Source organism: Gopherus evgoodei, chromosome 2 (assembly GCF_007399415.2).
Source record: "Gopherus evgoodei ecotype Sinaloan lineage chromosome 2, rGopEvg1_v1.p, whole genome shotgun sequence".
Taxonomy (NCBI): Eukaryota; Metazoa; Chordata; order Testudines; family Testudinidae; genus Gopherus; species Gopherus evgoodei.
Genome location: NC_044323.1, coordinates 43,944,374 through 43,959,001, shown reverse-complemented (window position 1 = coordinate 43,959,001; position 14,628 = coordinate 43,944,374). Strand labels below are relative to the sequence as shown.

The 14,628-nt window shown below is 39.5% G+C and overlaps 1 protein-coding gene across 2 annotated transcripts in view; it reads right to left on the bottom strand.

Annotated features, from left to right (window-relative positions):
• The window catches only part of CFAP69 (cilia and flagella associated protein 69), a 47,210-nt gene continuing 32,582 nt past the window's right edge, over window positions 1-14,628 (bottom strand). For both annotated transcript variants that reach the window (XM_030550513.1, XM_030550514.1), the window contains 8 exons: window positions 14,114-14,195; window positions 13,408-13,600; window positions 12,546-12,683; window positions 10,301-10,377; window positions 9,675-9,872; window positions 6,432-6,518; window positions 4,718-4,822; window positions 1-345 (listed from right to left, as the gene is read on the bottom strand). In XM_030550513.1, the coding sequence (XP_030406373.1) occupies window positions 169-345; window positions 4,718-4,822; window positions 6,432-6,518; window positions 9,675-9,872; window positions 10,301-10,377; window positions 12,546-12,683; window positions 13,408-13,600; window positions 14,114-14,195 (1,057 nt within the window). In that variant the 3' untranslated portion in view covers window positions 1-168. The remainder of the gene's footprint in view (window positions 346-4,717; window positions 4,823-6,431; window positions 6,519-9,674; window positions 9,873-10,300; window positions 10,378-12,545; window positions 12,684-13,407; window positions 13,601-14,113; window positions 14,196-14,628) is intronic.

Here is a 14,628-nt window from a genome sequence, read left to right as displayed (position 1 = left end):
TCACATTTTTTGTAAAGCAAAAATAGATTTTCATCTATAATAATTAATATCAAGATCTTCTATATATTTAACCAAAGAAATACAAATAAATTATATTTTACAAATGATGTTTGGAAATACGTTAACTAAAAAATACAAAGCACTGTCTGAAACAGTAGAGGACAATGTTTACTTTACAGATACTGAATCTTTCTTGAATGGGTCCAACACTTTAACTCCTTTGATCTTTTTTAAAGCTCCTCCACGAACAGAGAGCTTTCTAAGAGCAAGGTCTGTGTCAGCCAGAGGCCCTCCAGTTAATTCAGAAGGTGTACTTTCTACAGTTACCAAGCGACCAGATGCAATCTAGAAAACAAAACAAATGGCTTGACATTCATATTAGTCTTTAAAATGAAATGAGAGTTAAATCACAGGCCCTGTCTTTCCAAAATGCTACTCAGAAGCTGGAGATGCATTATGAAGGTTTCCTAGCTCCTCTCAAAATACTCTTTAAACATAATTATTCTATCAATAATGTAGATTGAACAGCTTCTTGACTGGTATCTTGATGCACTATGCTGCTCAGCCTTTATGTCTGAGCTTTAGAAAAGAAAAGAAAACCAAGTTCTCATTAGAAGAATAAGATGTACAGTGTATTCTGCTATTTGGATTGCAGTATTGCAAGTATTTTAGTGAAGTAATAAAATGTGGATTGTAATGTATTGGTCAACTGGCTTCCTTAGGTTGGTTTGTAAAAGAGGGTGACAGCAGTATTTCCATTGTTTCTAGTCTAAGATAATTCTGTAACCGATTCCCAGAATCCCTAGTTATATGTGTTAGTGCAGCGGTTGGCAGCCCTTCAGAAGTGGTGTGCTGAGTCTTCATTTATTCACTCTAATTTAAAGTTTCGCGTGCCAGTAACACATTTTAATCTTTTTTAGAAGGTCTCTTTCTAGAAGTCTATAATATATAACTAAATTATTGTTGTAAGTAAAGGAAACAAGGTTTCAAAATGTTTAGAAGCTTCATTTAAAATTAAATTAAAATGCAGAGCCCCCTGGAATGGTGGCCAGGACCCGGGCACTGTGAGTGCCACTGAAAATCAGCTCACATGCCGCCTTCGGCACACATGCCATAGGTTGCTTACCCCTGTGTTAGTGCATCATATCACCCCACAAACTCTCTCCACCAGGCTTGATTATGCCTTGAGAATAAGGAAATAAGGAGACTAGAACCTCTTTCTCTGATGCTCTTCTAACCGCTCTAATCCATTGCGTTCAGAAACATTAGACATTCAATGTTAATAACGGATCCCTGGGTGGGGGGAAGATGGGATAAGAGTTTGATGTGGAGTGGCTTCTAGATGAGATTTGTTTTGATCTTTAGGTCTTCTAGAGACCTACAGTTTTTCCATTATACTAGCCATCTTTAAACTGAAGAGGTCAAAGCACTGGAATGGCAAATCCTCTATCATGGACTAGAGACCTCAGGGGAAAGCTCAGAAGTCTGAGGTATGAATGGCAGATACTAACTGTAGTCTCCACCAAACAAACTAACAACATGGAGCTCTTTTGGAACAGATCTGGTCACAACTGGCCTTCTGCAACAATCATCCTAGATTCCTCCCTCCTCATATACAGAGAACATTCTAGTGGAGGGATCTGGGTGCAGAGAGACTCTTGTTCCAAAAATATGAGCTGTTGATTGCCAGCAATGTGTGTAATTTGTAATTCTCATGTGCGGTGTTGCTGAAGAATATGACGTTCTACTGATAAATTTATTTTCTTTTTGTAGATGGACTCATCTCTCCTTGATTTTTCTGCAGATGCTGGAACAACAATTCGAGGCAACATGTCCAAGAAATTTAATAAGATCCACATTAAAAGAACTTGCTACATCTTGTCTGCTCAACAGGACCCCACAGGTACAGAAGCAGACAGAAGTAAGTCAGAAGCCCTGAGCTGTCTTCATGAGGCACTCTGACTGGAATGGTAATTTTCTTCTTTTCATCTCAACTTCAACATATTAGACAGCAAGTCTTCTCCTGGCCTGTCAAGAGCTCAGGACACAGAGACTTTGTCATGCTCCCAACGAGATCCTGAAAACATCTGAAATCTTATGAGGAAGAGGTAGTTGTACACACACACACACACACACACACACACACACACACACACACACACACACACACACACACACACACACACACACACACACACACACACACACTCTCTCTCTCTCTCTCTCTCTCTCTCTCTCATAAGGTAATGAAGAAAAGGGAAAAAAACTGGATTAAACTTGAACTTTCTTTTTCCAAAGACTTTGTCTTCAGTCACATCAGATAGGACATCTGTGAAGGAATGGATAACTGGAAAGGAAGTCCTTACTGAAGTCATTAAGAGCTGCTCAGGTCTTCCCAGTGACAGAGGCACAAGGTCCTGGTCTCTCCAAATTTTTCATAGAAATCCTCCTGTGATATCAAGGTACAGACATCACAAGGGGAGTACAGGGGGTCTGAATGCCAAATACTAAGCAAGTGAATCAACTGGTTGTATACAATGTTATGGATTCTGCCACTGCCTGACCTTAATGATATGCTGCTATAGCTCAGAGCCCTGACACCAGTAACCAACCTACAAACATAAAGGTCGCTGTGGATTCCACCAGCCTAGTTACTCTCTGCAGGGTGATCCCAAAAGTCCTCCCAGTTCCAAGTCTCCCCAAAATAGTCCACCATGCATTTTTATTTACCAGGTGCTCAGACTTTTCCCCTCTGGTTCCTCACCCCTGAAGCAGTGAAACTTGCCCCCAGTTATCAGTTTACTTTGGCACATACACTCCACACAGTTTACACAACAGATACCTGCTTGGTGTAAAAGTAACCCCCCTGACAGAAAAAAAAAATCAGATTCAAAGATGAATAGGAAGGAAAAGCAAACACACACAAGTTACACAGAAAACAAACAAAGACACAACTTCAGGCTTTACATTTCCTATTAGCTAAATTTCATTTTCTAATATAAGTTACCTATTGCCTCTGAACAGTTTCTCAGCATACCCTCTGTCATAGAGAATTTAGCCTTTCACAGACCACACTCTGCTTCCAGGCTGGCCCTGAGTTTTTGGATGTCCTTCACTTCAAATCCCTTCCTTTGTAAGGGTTTGCAGTTTTTTCCCCTTTCTCTCAGGTTATGGGGATTCATGACAGGGGAAATGACCCACCGATGTAGGTGCACTGCTGTAGAGCATCTGGCGAAGACGCTCTATGCCAACTGGAGAGAGCTCTCCTGTCAGCATAAGAAAACCACCTCCGCGAGAGGCAGTAGCTATGTCAGCAGAAGAAACTCTCCCAACTACATAGCACTGTCCACTCTGGTACTTAGGTCAGAGTAACTTGCATCACTAAGAGGGGTGACTTACTCACACCCCTGAGTGACATAAGTTATACTGACATAAGTGGCAGTGTATGTAACCCACACACCTTTTGGGTGTGGTGTTCTGTCCCATCTAGTGGCACTGAGACCACTTAAAGAGAGAGAGAGAGAAAGCAATTAATGAGTCTGCTCTACAGCCTTAGCTAACAGGCAATTGGCTTTTAGCTCATGCGGTAGAGGCTCATGCACTAAGCTCCAAAGGTCCCCAGTTCTACCCTGCTTGCCGATGACCAGGGTCCGTCAGCATGACACGTAGAAGGCCTTAGTTTTCCAAGTCTGGGGTTTTCTTTTCTGTTTCAAGTTGTTTCAGTGTTTTCCCACTTCCCAATGATTTTTTTCTAGCTGGGCAATGGATGGGTACTTGAAGTTAGTTTTGTGTAAAATAACTGGCTTGGCTGGAGCTGCCATCCCCTCCCCCTTGCTATAACGTGTACTTGAAATTATAGTACTGGACATGAACATACTATTGTATATACTTCAATACAAAGATTCATAACCACAGTTTTTATACATATCTCAATGATCATTGAGTTCAGAACATTGCAAGCATTCATAAAAGATTTTACTTGGCATATTTTTATGCACAATAACATTGTATACAATCAGTTCATTTAAGTGCTTATTCTTTGGAGTTCAAAACCCCTATTCTCCCCTTGGGGTGCCTGGACCCTGATTGTAGCACTCCCTTTAGAAGATTGACCCATAAATGGTAGAGCCTACATGCCTGAATTTTTTTTTTACAGTAGCTTCAGATCACAGAGACCTTCTCTGACCAATTTCAATTCCCTGATGCCTATGGATGTGTTACAGTGGTAAAAGTGGTACTTACTAACTATGCTGGGTGGGGCTCTGTGCAGACATCTACCTAAAAGACAAGACTAACTCCCATCAAGAATGCTTTCAGGACTCTTTCATGATTTTTGCAGGCTCAAGGAGTAAAAGCCACACTGCTGGAAAAGGCCTTTGTGATAAAAACCCTTTTCTGAAGCATCAAAGGTATCAAAACATGTGCATTCATAATAGACATCTTTCTGCTAAAAAAGGCACAGTACTTTAACCTCACATGCTTGGGTCTGGTCATCAAGGACATTTCTTAAAGCAACTTGGGAAAAGAGGGGATTGGAAAAAAGATACAATAGACTGAGATGAACTCATTTCTGGAACGGACAGGGAGCCTAACATTAAAAAACCAACCAACCAACAAACAAACAAAAACTAACTAACTCTTGAGCCTAAACTATACTATATTATTTCCATTAGCTTGTTATTGTGAGTTAAGCCGAATGCCTGGAAACTTTACTTACTGTTGTATTCAGGCCTTTAATTTCAGTTGAGTGGAGCGTTGCATTCTGTGGTCTTGACTTTGATCTAGAAGCATCTATTGATTTTTCCTGAAGTCTTTTTGCTTTCTAAAGATATTTAACAAAGTAAGAGTTATTTTTATGAGAATCAGCACCGCACCACATGCAACCAGACAGAGAACATGTAATTAGTATTATAAAATAAAACATGAAGGGTCATTTCTATTTACTTTTAACGAAAATATGAATAATGAGAATGTAAAGTCTGTAATATGAGCTGATTCATCAAAATCTGTTGGAAAACAAAACAATTTGGTATTGCAGCCAGGGAATTTAAAAAAAGACAGAACAGAGTAAGTGTAGCCATTAGTACTCTGTCTTGGGAGTATGATCTAGTAGTCAGAACAGGGAGTGGGAGTCAAGAATCTGGGCCTTTATTCATAGCTCAGCCACTCAACTTCTGCTCTTGGACAATCCTTTATCCTCTCTACACCTCAGTTTACACATCTTTGAAAGGGAAATGATACTACAGACTACCTCAGAGGAATGGTGTTGTAAAAGTTAAGCATTAATAGAGGCTGAGAAAAGGGTCAGAAGTGACATGACAGACCTAGAATTAGTAGTTGAGGGGCAGAAGAGGCAGGAATCTCATGAGAGCTATGGTGTCCCAGGCTGCTCAATACCTTCCCAACATGCAAGTTTTTCTTTTGTGTTTTGGATTTGCATGGTGGGCTGACATTCCCCAGAATAGGCTGGCTTGCTGCAGAGCCAATATCTGACTGAACAGAATGATCCACTAGCTCAGGGATTGCCAAACTTGGTTTCCGGCCTGTTCCCCCTGGCGGACCGCGAGACGCTTTGTTTACCTGAGCGTTCGCAGGTAAACAAAGCGTCTTGTGGCCCACCAAGGGCTTACCCCAAACAAGCCGTGAACCAAGTTTGGGAACTCCTGCACTAGCTAATGAGCCTGGATGCCCTTTTTGAAATGTAAACACAAAAACTGTACACAGTAAAAGTGATCTTGGTATCAGAAAGGATTAGCAAGCCTGAGGTTATCTTCAGATACTTGCTGTGGGAAAAACCAATGGATAGATTATAACAAAAACACAATGATGGCCAAATTTGCATTTTTAGCCTCTCTTTTTGGTATCTGCTTTTGCACATGAGCACGACTGTACTTGCAGAGTGCGCTCATCCCCACTCTGTGACTGGAAATTGAGGAGCAGTCGGGTTACTAGTGACTGCATGGCTCTGACAAGAAGCCTTTTCTTCAGTAAAGAACAGCATTTCTGTTAAGTTTTATGAATAAAAATAATACACCTTAGCTATTATATACTTCTTATCAGCAGATCTCAAAAAGTTCTTCACTATCATTAATGTAGTCATCTTCACTACACCCCTAGGGACGTATTATTATCCCCATTTAACAGGCGGGGAATTCAGGTACAGGCAGAATAAATGACTTGCCCATGTTCACACAATAAATCTGTAATGGAGCAGAGAACCAAACCTGGTCTCTCAAGTACTAAGGAAGTGTACTAACCACTGAGCCTTACTTATTATTAGAGCATTACTAAATCAGATCAAGTCCAGCTGTAATTTTTATAGCAATATACTGGTATTCAATACTGAATAAAACTGCTTGGAATTGTTCAACGATATAACAACATTGCTAATATAAATCTCCCCCCCTTCCCTCCTAAAAAAAATTTCTTACCTTTAAAGCCTCATAATTTGATGTTCGAGTTAAGAAATTTTCCCAGGATTTATTTACCATTTCTCTCTGCTTATGGATAGCTTGAATCTAAAACATGACAAGAGATTTGAGATGTAATACACAATGTATTTCCATTAACTGTATTGAATTCCTTGCTCCTGATGCTTGGACAGTGGCTTCCAGACTTCCAATTTCTTTGAAGAGCTGTCCCTGGAATTTTTTTAGAATGTCGACAGCTACATACATATTTAGATTTAATAATCTAGTAATCAAACTTTTACACTGTATGTGCTGTTTTGGGGAATTAATTTTACTGTGATTACCTTAATTTTTAATTTCTGGATTTATTTCAATTTATAACCTAAAAATTGCATTACCATAGCTCATGGATGAAATGTAAAACAAACAGACAGCTCCCTACTCACATGGGCTAGAATTGTTTTCTTTAAGAAAAGTTCCAACACAATTTGGCACATCTGAGCTGGCCCTTTAAACTAGAACTGGGACAAATTTTTTTCCAGTAAAAACAGTTTATTCACCAGAAAATGCAGTTTGCATGTTGACTGAAACTATCTGTGAATTTGCATGGTTTCAACTGAACTGAAAAAGCTGAAATATTTTGGAAATGTTGAAATGAAATGTTTTGTTTTGATCTAAAATAGGGAAAGAACAAGTCAAATTACTGAGACAAGTTAGATGTTTTCAAATCACCAAGGCCTGATGAAATTCATCCTAGACTATTCAGGGAGGTGACTGAGGAGATATCTGAGCCATTAGCAATTATCTTTGAAAAGTCATGGAAGACGGGAGACATTCCAGAAGACTGGAAAAGGGCAAATATAGTGCCCATCTATAAAAAGTGAAATAAGGACAACCCAGGGATTTACAGACCAATCAGCTTAACTTCTGTACCCAGAAAGATAAAGGAGGAAATAACTAAGTAATCAATTTGCAAACACCTAGAAAATAATAAGGTGATAAATAACAGTCAGCATGGATTTGTCAAGAACAAATCATATCAAACCAACCTGATAGCTTTCTTTGACAGGGAAACCAGCCTCGTGGATAGTGGGGGAAGCGGTAGATGTGATATATCTTGATTTTAGTAAGGCTTTTGATACTGTCTCACATGACCTTCTCATAAACAAACTAGGGAAATCAACCTAGATGGAGCTACTATAAGGTGGGTGCATAACTGGTTGGAAAATCATTCCAAGAGAGTTCACAGTCATACTGGAAGGGTATAACAAGTGAGGTCCTGCAGGGATTGATTCTGGGTCCGATTCTGTTCAATATCTTCATCAATGATTTAGATAATGGCATAGAGAGTACACTTATAAAGTCTGTGGACGATACCAAGCTGGGAGGGGTTGCAAGTGCTTTGGAGGATAGGATTAAAATTCAAAATGATCTGGACAAACTGGAGAAATGAGCTGAAGTAAACAGATGAAATTCAATAAGGAAAAATGCAAAGTACTCCACTTGGGAAGGAACAATCAGTTGCACACATACAAAATGGGAAATGACTGCCTAGGAAGGAGTACTGCGGAAAGGGATCTGGGGGATATGGTGGATCACAAGCTAAATATGAGTCAACAGTGTAACGCTGTAATACATCATTCTGGGATGTATAAGCAGGAGTACTGTAAGCAAGACACGAGAAATAATTCTTCCACTCTATTCCATGCTGATCAGGCCTCAACTGGAGTATTGTGTTCAGTTCTGGCACCACATTTCAGGAAAGATGTGGACAAACTCGAGAAAGTCCAGAGAAGAGCAACAAAAATGATTAAAGGTCTAGAAAACATGATCTATGAGGGAAGATTGAAAAAACTGGGTTTGTTTAGTCTGGAGAAGAGAAGACTGAGAGGGGATATGATAACAGTTTAGAATGCATAAAGGTTGTTACAAGGAGGAGGGAGAAAAATTGTTCTTCTTAACCTCTGAGGATAGGACAAGAAGTAATGGGCTTAAACTGCAGCAAGGGAGGTTTAGTTTGGACATTAGGAAAAACTTCCTAATCGTCAGAGTGATTAAGCACTGGAATAAATTGCCTAGGGAGATTGAGGAATCTCCATCATTGGGGATTTTTAAGAGCAGATTAGACAAACACCTGTCAGGGATGGTCTAGATAATACCTAGCCCTGCCTTCAGTGCAGGGGACTGGACTAGATGATCTCTCAAGGTCCCTTCCAGTTCTATGATTCTATGATCTGAAAAAATTCATTTTCATTTTTAGGCCTTTTGACAGAAGCAAGCAAAAGAGTCTCAAAAGAGGAAGAGATAGGGTAGTGCTGGCATCTCTCTTATAAGCTTTAGCCCAGTGGGTAGCACATTCACTTAGGGTGTCAGAGACCTGGATTCAGTTCCTACCTATGCCTACTAGGAGAAAGGCTCTGAACCCAAGTCTCTCAAATGAGTGCCCTCTCCACAGGGCTAAAGCTTATAAGGGAAGCACCACTTCCATCTTTACCTCGTCCAGCCATTTTGTGAATCCTTTGCTTGCTTTTGCCAAGATGCATGAAAGTCTAAACTATATTTTTTTGGGTGTAACTGAAATGTTTTGTTTTGACATTACTGAAACATTTTGACTTGAAGTTTTTTGTTTCAGTACTATCAAAGCATTTCAATTCATTTTAGTGTGAAATATTTTTGGACTTTACAATGCACTGACCCAAGAGGACTTCTCTCCTCTGTCTCCTATGTTTCCAGAACTGCCAGTGAATCAAAAAAATCCACTATTCATCCTGTGCTATGTTAAACTGTATTGGAACCAGTTTTGCCATTAATCATGTTTCAACTCAATTTTAGAAGAATGTACCCCTGCAAGTGTAAATACAGCCCTTAGAGTTTTATTAGGAGAAAGAGATCTATTTATAAGGGCTGCTTTACAATTATTATAAACTTGCCCTATCCTCTTCTGCAAAAGAAGAGAGACAGACCTAACAAACATAGTAGTATGATTACTATTTTGATTCTACCAGTGGTGATACACTGCACAGTTGTTTCTTACATAGTGCTAATTAAATATTGACAAAATTATAATACTTGAGAAATAAAATTAAGATTTTAAAAAATATTTCACTTTGACTGCTAATGAAATCTGAAGAAAATACTTTAATACAAATATGGTGTGACTTTGAACTCTGTTAAATAAGAGAAACTTACTAATATAAATAGCCAGCAAAATAATTTATACTGAAGTAAATGGGCTTTTCTTGAATAAAATACTTCATGTCTTACTTTGGAATAAACTTTTTCTTCCTCCTGGAGTTCCTGGTGCTGTTGACTTTCAAGCATTTGAGTCTGGAGAGTGGCAACCATCTTTCCAACATTTTCTGATGCCTCTGAAATAACTTTCAAGGCTTCCTCATCAGGAGTGACTGGTCTGAATGTTTCTTCTTTTAGTTCTGCACATATTTCACTCCAGACTTCTCCAACCTTTGTGTTAAACAGACTATTTTTAAAAAAGGCTTATGTTTATTTCTGAAAATACAAAATACAATTCATATATCCTCCCCGCTCTCCATTTTGTTAAGTTTTATTCTCCAGAATGCTTACACAGGGCTTGTCTTCAGAGAGTTGAACCAGGGTGTAAATCTGCAGCCACACGATCTTTTGTGGTACAAAACTGCATTAGGGGGCAATAACAAGTTGCCATAATGTGTGCGTGCACACACGCATGCACGAGTGCTCAAGAAGAGTAAGTCAGAAAAAACTTTTGAGGGTTGTGTATTAAATCTAATCTATAACTTGTATATATTGCAGTTATTAAGGGGTTCTTCAGCTGTAATACATTTTTATTTTTCTTGTTTTTTTTGTGTCTGTGCAAATTATGGTAGAGTAGTAATATTTAAAAAAATACTCACTTTAAAGTCAAGATATCGACGTATGATAGCAAGTGTGACAAAATCCTTAGCAGACAAACCAGGCAAATTTTCAAAGCCTAGAAAAGTATTGTTAATTATTATGTAGATATGAATGACATCATCTATTTGTCTTTTAAAATATAAGACAATACACCATGGCACTTACTAAGTGTGACACAATGTTATCAAATGCAAAAGTGTTGTCACAAATGTGTATAGTATCTTCACCATTCTTCTAATCCTGTCAAGTTACTTGTGCTGGCTTCTGGTGATAAGCTACCACTTCCCTATAACTAAATCATTCTGTTTTAATGCTTTACTTCTGGGTGTTCACACAACTTTCAAATCACTTGTATTGCCATGGCTGGTGTTATGTCTCTGCTATTCTTGTGTGGCAAGGAAATGTTCTTCTATTTAAACTAGAGTCAGATTCCATAAGGCAGGGGTGGCCAACCTGAGCCTGAGGAGTCAAAATTTGCCAATGTACATTGCCAAAGAGTCACAGTAATACATCAGCAACCAGATCCTGCCCCTTGCTCCCAGCGGCTGCTGCCCATTAGCAACACTGCCACTCAGTGCCTCCCTCTCCCCTCCCCACACCTGCTGATCAGCTGTTTTGTGGCGTGTCAGCGCTGCCTGGAGGGGGGCAAGTGGGGCAATTTGCCCCAGGCCCTAGGAGCCGCAGGGGCCCCCATGAGAGTTTTTTGTGGCCTCTGGAGCTGGGTCCTTCACTTGCTCCCGGGGCCCCGGAAAACTCTTGTGGGGCCCAGCCCCAGGAGCTGCTTCTGCTCCGGTCCCGACACCGAAGTGCTGGGTCTTCGGCAGTAATTTGGTGGCGAGGGGCCCCGCCGCGGGTTTTCGGGGCACTTCGGCGGCAGGTCCCGGAGCGGAAGGACCCCCTGCTGCCGAATTGCCGCCGAAGCAGGGGCCCCCGCCGCTGAAGACCCCAGGCCCCCTGAATCCTCTGGGCGGCCCTGTAGCATGTAGGAAGCTCTGGGTGGGAGGCGGAAGAGCGAGGGCACAGCAAGCTCAGGGGAGGGTGTGGGAAAGGGTGGAGTGGGGGCAGGGCTTGTGGCAGAGCCAGGGTTTTAGCAGTGAGCACCTCTGGCACATTGGAAAGTTGGCACCTGTAGCTGCAGCCCCGGAGTCAGTGTCTATACAAGGAGCCGCATATTAACTTCTGAAGAGCTGCATGTGGCTCCAGAGCCACAGGGTTGGCCACCCCTGCCATAAGGGATAGACGTAGCTAACGCCTTCCTTATTGAGAAGCATGATACTATGTCTCCAGTAAAGTGATGAATCATGGAAGAGCAGAGCTGTTTAGCTGAGAAGTAGCCAACAGGAGAGTCATACTACAGGGATTTTGGTACTTTCTTTCAGGGATTTGTACTGACAGCCTCTTTTAACTCCTGAACTCAGCCTTGAAAACAGAAAGACTCCTGTATTTTATAAAACGTTACTAAGAATAAATGTAAACAGGGATGATGGAGGCAAGGTACAGCTACTAGGACTTTGCATTCTCACTTTTGTGCATGTTGAATTTCAATAATAATATCCAATAAACATAATTTTGAATTGTTCAGATACTATATTTGCCCAAATTTCATTATAAATCTCACATTCACAAAATATTTGTAGCCCAACACTGTAGTATATGTTTATTAGAGTATGTTTTACATCATTTTACAGTTTTAAAGCATTTTGTGACATGCAGCATGGCATGAAAGGAAACGTCTTAACAATAGATTTTTTGTATCTGCCATATCAGACAAAAAAAACAGTATGTGACATGGCTTCATTGAGAGGTATGCCACAGTTTTAAATGCTGTAAATAGCTTTCCAATTTTGTATAATCCATTTCCATGCTATTTGTTTCTCACATCTGGTGTTCTGAATTACAGAAGCAATATGGAGATGTTGTCTGTGAATCATAGATATGTAGGGATGGAAGGGACCTTGAGACGTCATCAAGTCCATCCCCCTGTGCTGTGGCAGGACCAAGTAAAGCTAGACCATCCCTGACAGGTGTCTGTCAACTTGTTTTTAAGAGCTTCCAATGATGGGGACTCCACAATGTCCCTTAGAAGCCTATTCCAGAACTTATCTACCCTTATGGTTAGAAAGTTTTTCCTGATATCTAACCTGAATGTAGGTCAAGCATGTATAGCAATGTCTATATTGTGCTGCTGGTGAAGTTCAGATTAATGACAAATTTGAAAATTGGGATGCAGTGTGTACTCCTTACCTAGCTTGGATAATACAGAATAAATTTTTGCCCTCATATTTTCAGACACTTCCATGATAGCAATGCTGGGGCAGTTGGCAGGCATTGGGATCACTCCTTGTTGTTCTTGGAAGCTGCCAACTAAAGGTTTCTTTGCATCTAATAATTTCATAACATACACACAAAAAGTTAACAAGTGTCAGATTACATGTTATTAAACTTCTATAATTTTTTTAAAATAGGTTATATGGTTTAATGTTAGCCAACCACTATATACAGGTATATTTCACTTTTTATCCTTGGTCACCTCCAAAACTGGGGTAGTCATCTCATTTAACGTATACCCACACAAACCTAGAATAGCTCCATTGATTTGGTGTCAGATAGGACAGAATTTGGGCCAGGAAATACTGATTAATACTGATAACTTCTTTTGACAATAAAACTTTCACTTTCTTGCTATTTCACATTTTATATCTGTATAAGTTATTTGCAGGAAGCTCTCAGCATTAGAGGAAAACCACTTTCAAGTAAACTCTGAAATATGACAGAACAATCCTTAAGGACACAGACTGATAAACAGCTGCAGAATGAAGCTTTTCAACTGTCAATCATTAAAAAGGAATAGACAGTTAAGGATATTAAAGATAGTTCTCTTGCCAGGTAATGAAGAAAATGCCACCAAGTGGCAAACCTGTATAACAAAATTAAAACTTTGTATGTATGCATTTTGAGGTTGGTCAGATGAAGAAGTACTGACATAGGAATGAAATTTACTAAAATTTATTTATATTTCAAGGACTCAGTTGTTAGAATAATAATTTATTTTCTACTTTATTCAATGAAACTGCACACAGATGGTTTAAAGTCTACTAACCCTTACCAACAATTCTGCCATCTTGATCATGTTTGACTCCCAGCTCCAACTCCTCTTGTTTCCACAAATGTATTAAAAGGCTAGCTGCAGTCTGATCTTTTTTCCCTCGCCAGGCGTTGATATGAGAAGCAGTTTTAGAATTGTCACAAAATTCAACCAATATTCCAAGAATTAGATTGCATATGTTCTTTTGTTTTAACTTTGTTGAGGACCAGGGAAAAGAGTTGAAAGTAGTTTAGAACACAAAGAAATTCCATCTTCATAGCCAAAACAGAGAAATCCTATGGACCAACTGTTCAAAACTGGTTGTCAAAATTACTTTAAAAAAACTTCCACATGCACTTGCATGTGGAAGGCCCACAAGTTTTATGTGAGTACATTAGGTTGCCAGTAGTAAAATGATAGCCATCTGTCTATAAAGTATCTTTTAAGTTCCTAATTCATCAAGGCATTTAAGGGCATGCTCAAATGTATCTCTATTGATTTCGCCGGCAAATATTTTTTAAAAGAACAAAGATAAAATGAGAAACTTGTATGATATATGCATGTACCCTGGAGTGCAGGTACTTACAATGAGTGAATTAACTGTTCTGGGGTTCATATGATATTGTACACCGATGTGATACTCTCAGGAGGAGCAATAACAACAAGGAAAAAGTTGCTATTTTTCTATGTTTTAGTGCTAGTTTTATTCTCTGATAATGCCACCTACTGTCAATAAATCCAGAAGGAGAAAAATGCCCTCTTTTTCGAGAAAATAATCCTCTGCGATGTAACATCCCATGACACAGCACCTTAAATGGAAATAACTTCCATATTAGAAATAAGACTTTTCATGCTATACAACATCCTAGCAAATATGCAGACAATGTGCTTTAATGTGTTGCATAAAAATCATAGATCATAGGATGTTTACTAGGAAACAGAAAAGTGGTACAGTACCCATCACTTTATCGCTGCATTTAAATATATTAACTCTACATTGCTTGTAACAGAAAAAATAAATATACTTGTTAAAAATTTGATTGAAGAAGCCACTAATTTTAAATATATTTCAGAATTTTTTTTGGTAAGGTTTGTTTCAGCCGTTGTAGGTTACAGCAACCTCATTTGGGCCTCAGCCAGCATCAGGACCAAGGGAGACTAAGAGCTTGCCTACACTGGCAAGTTTCTGTGCAGTAAAGCAGCTTTTTGCACTCAAACTGCAGACGTGTACACACTGCCAAG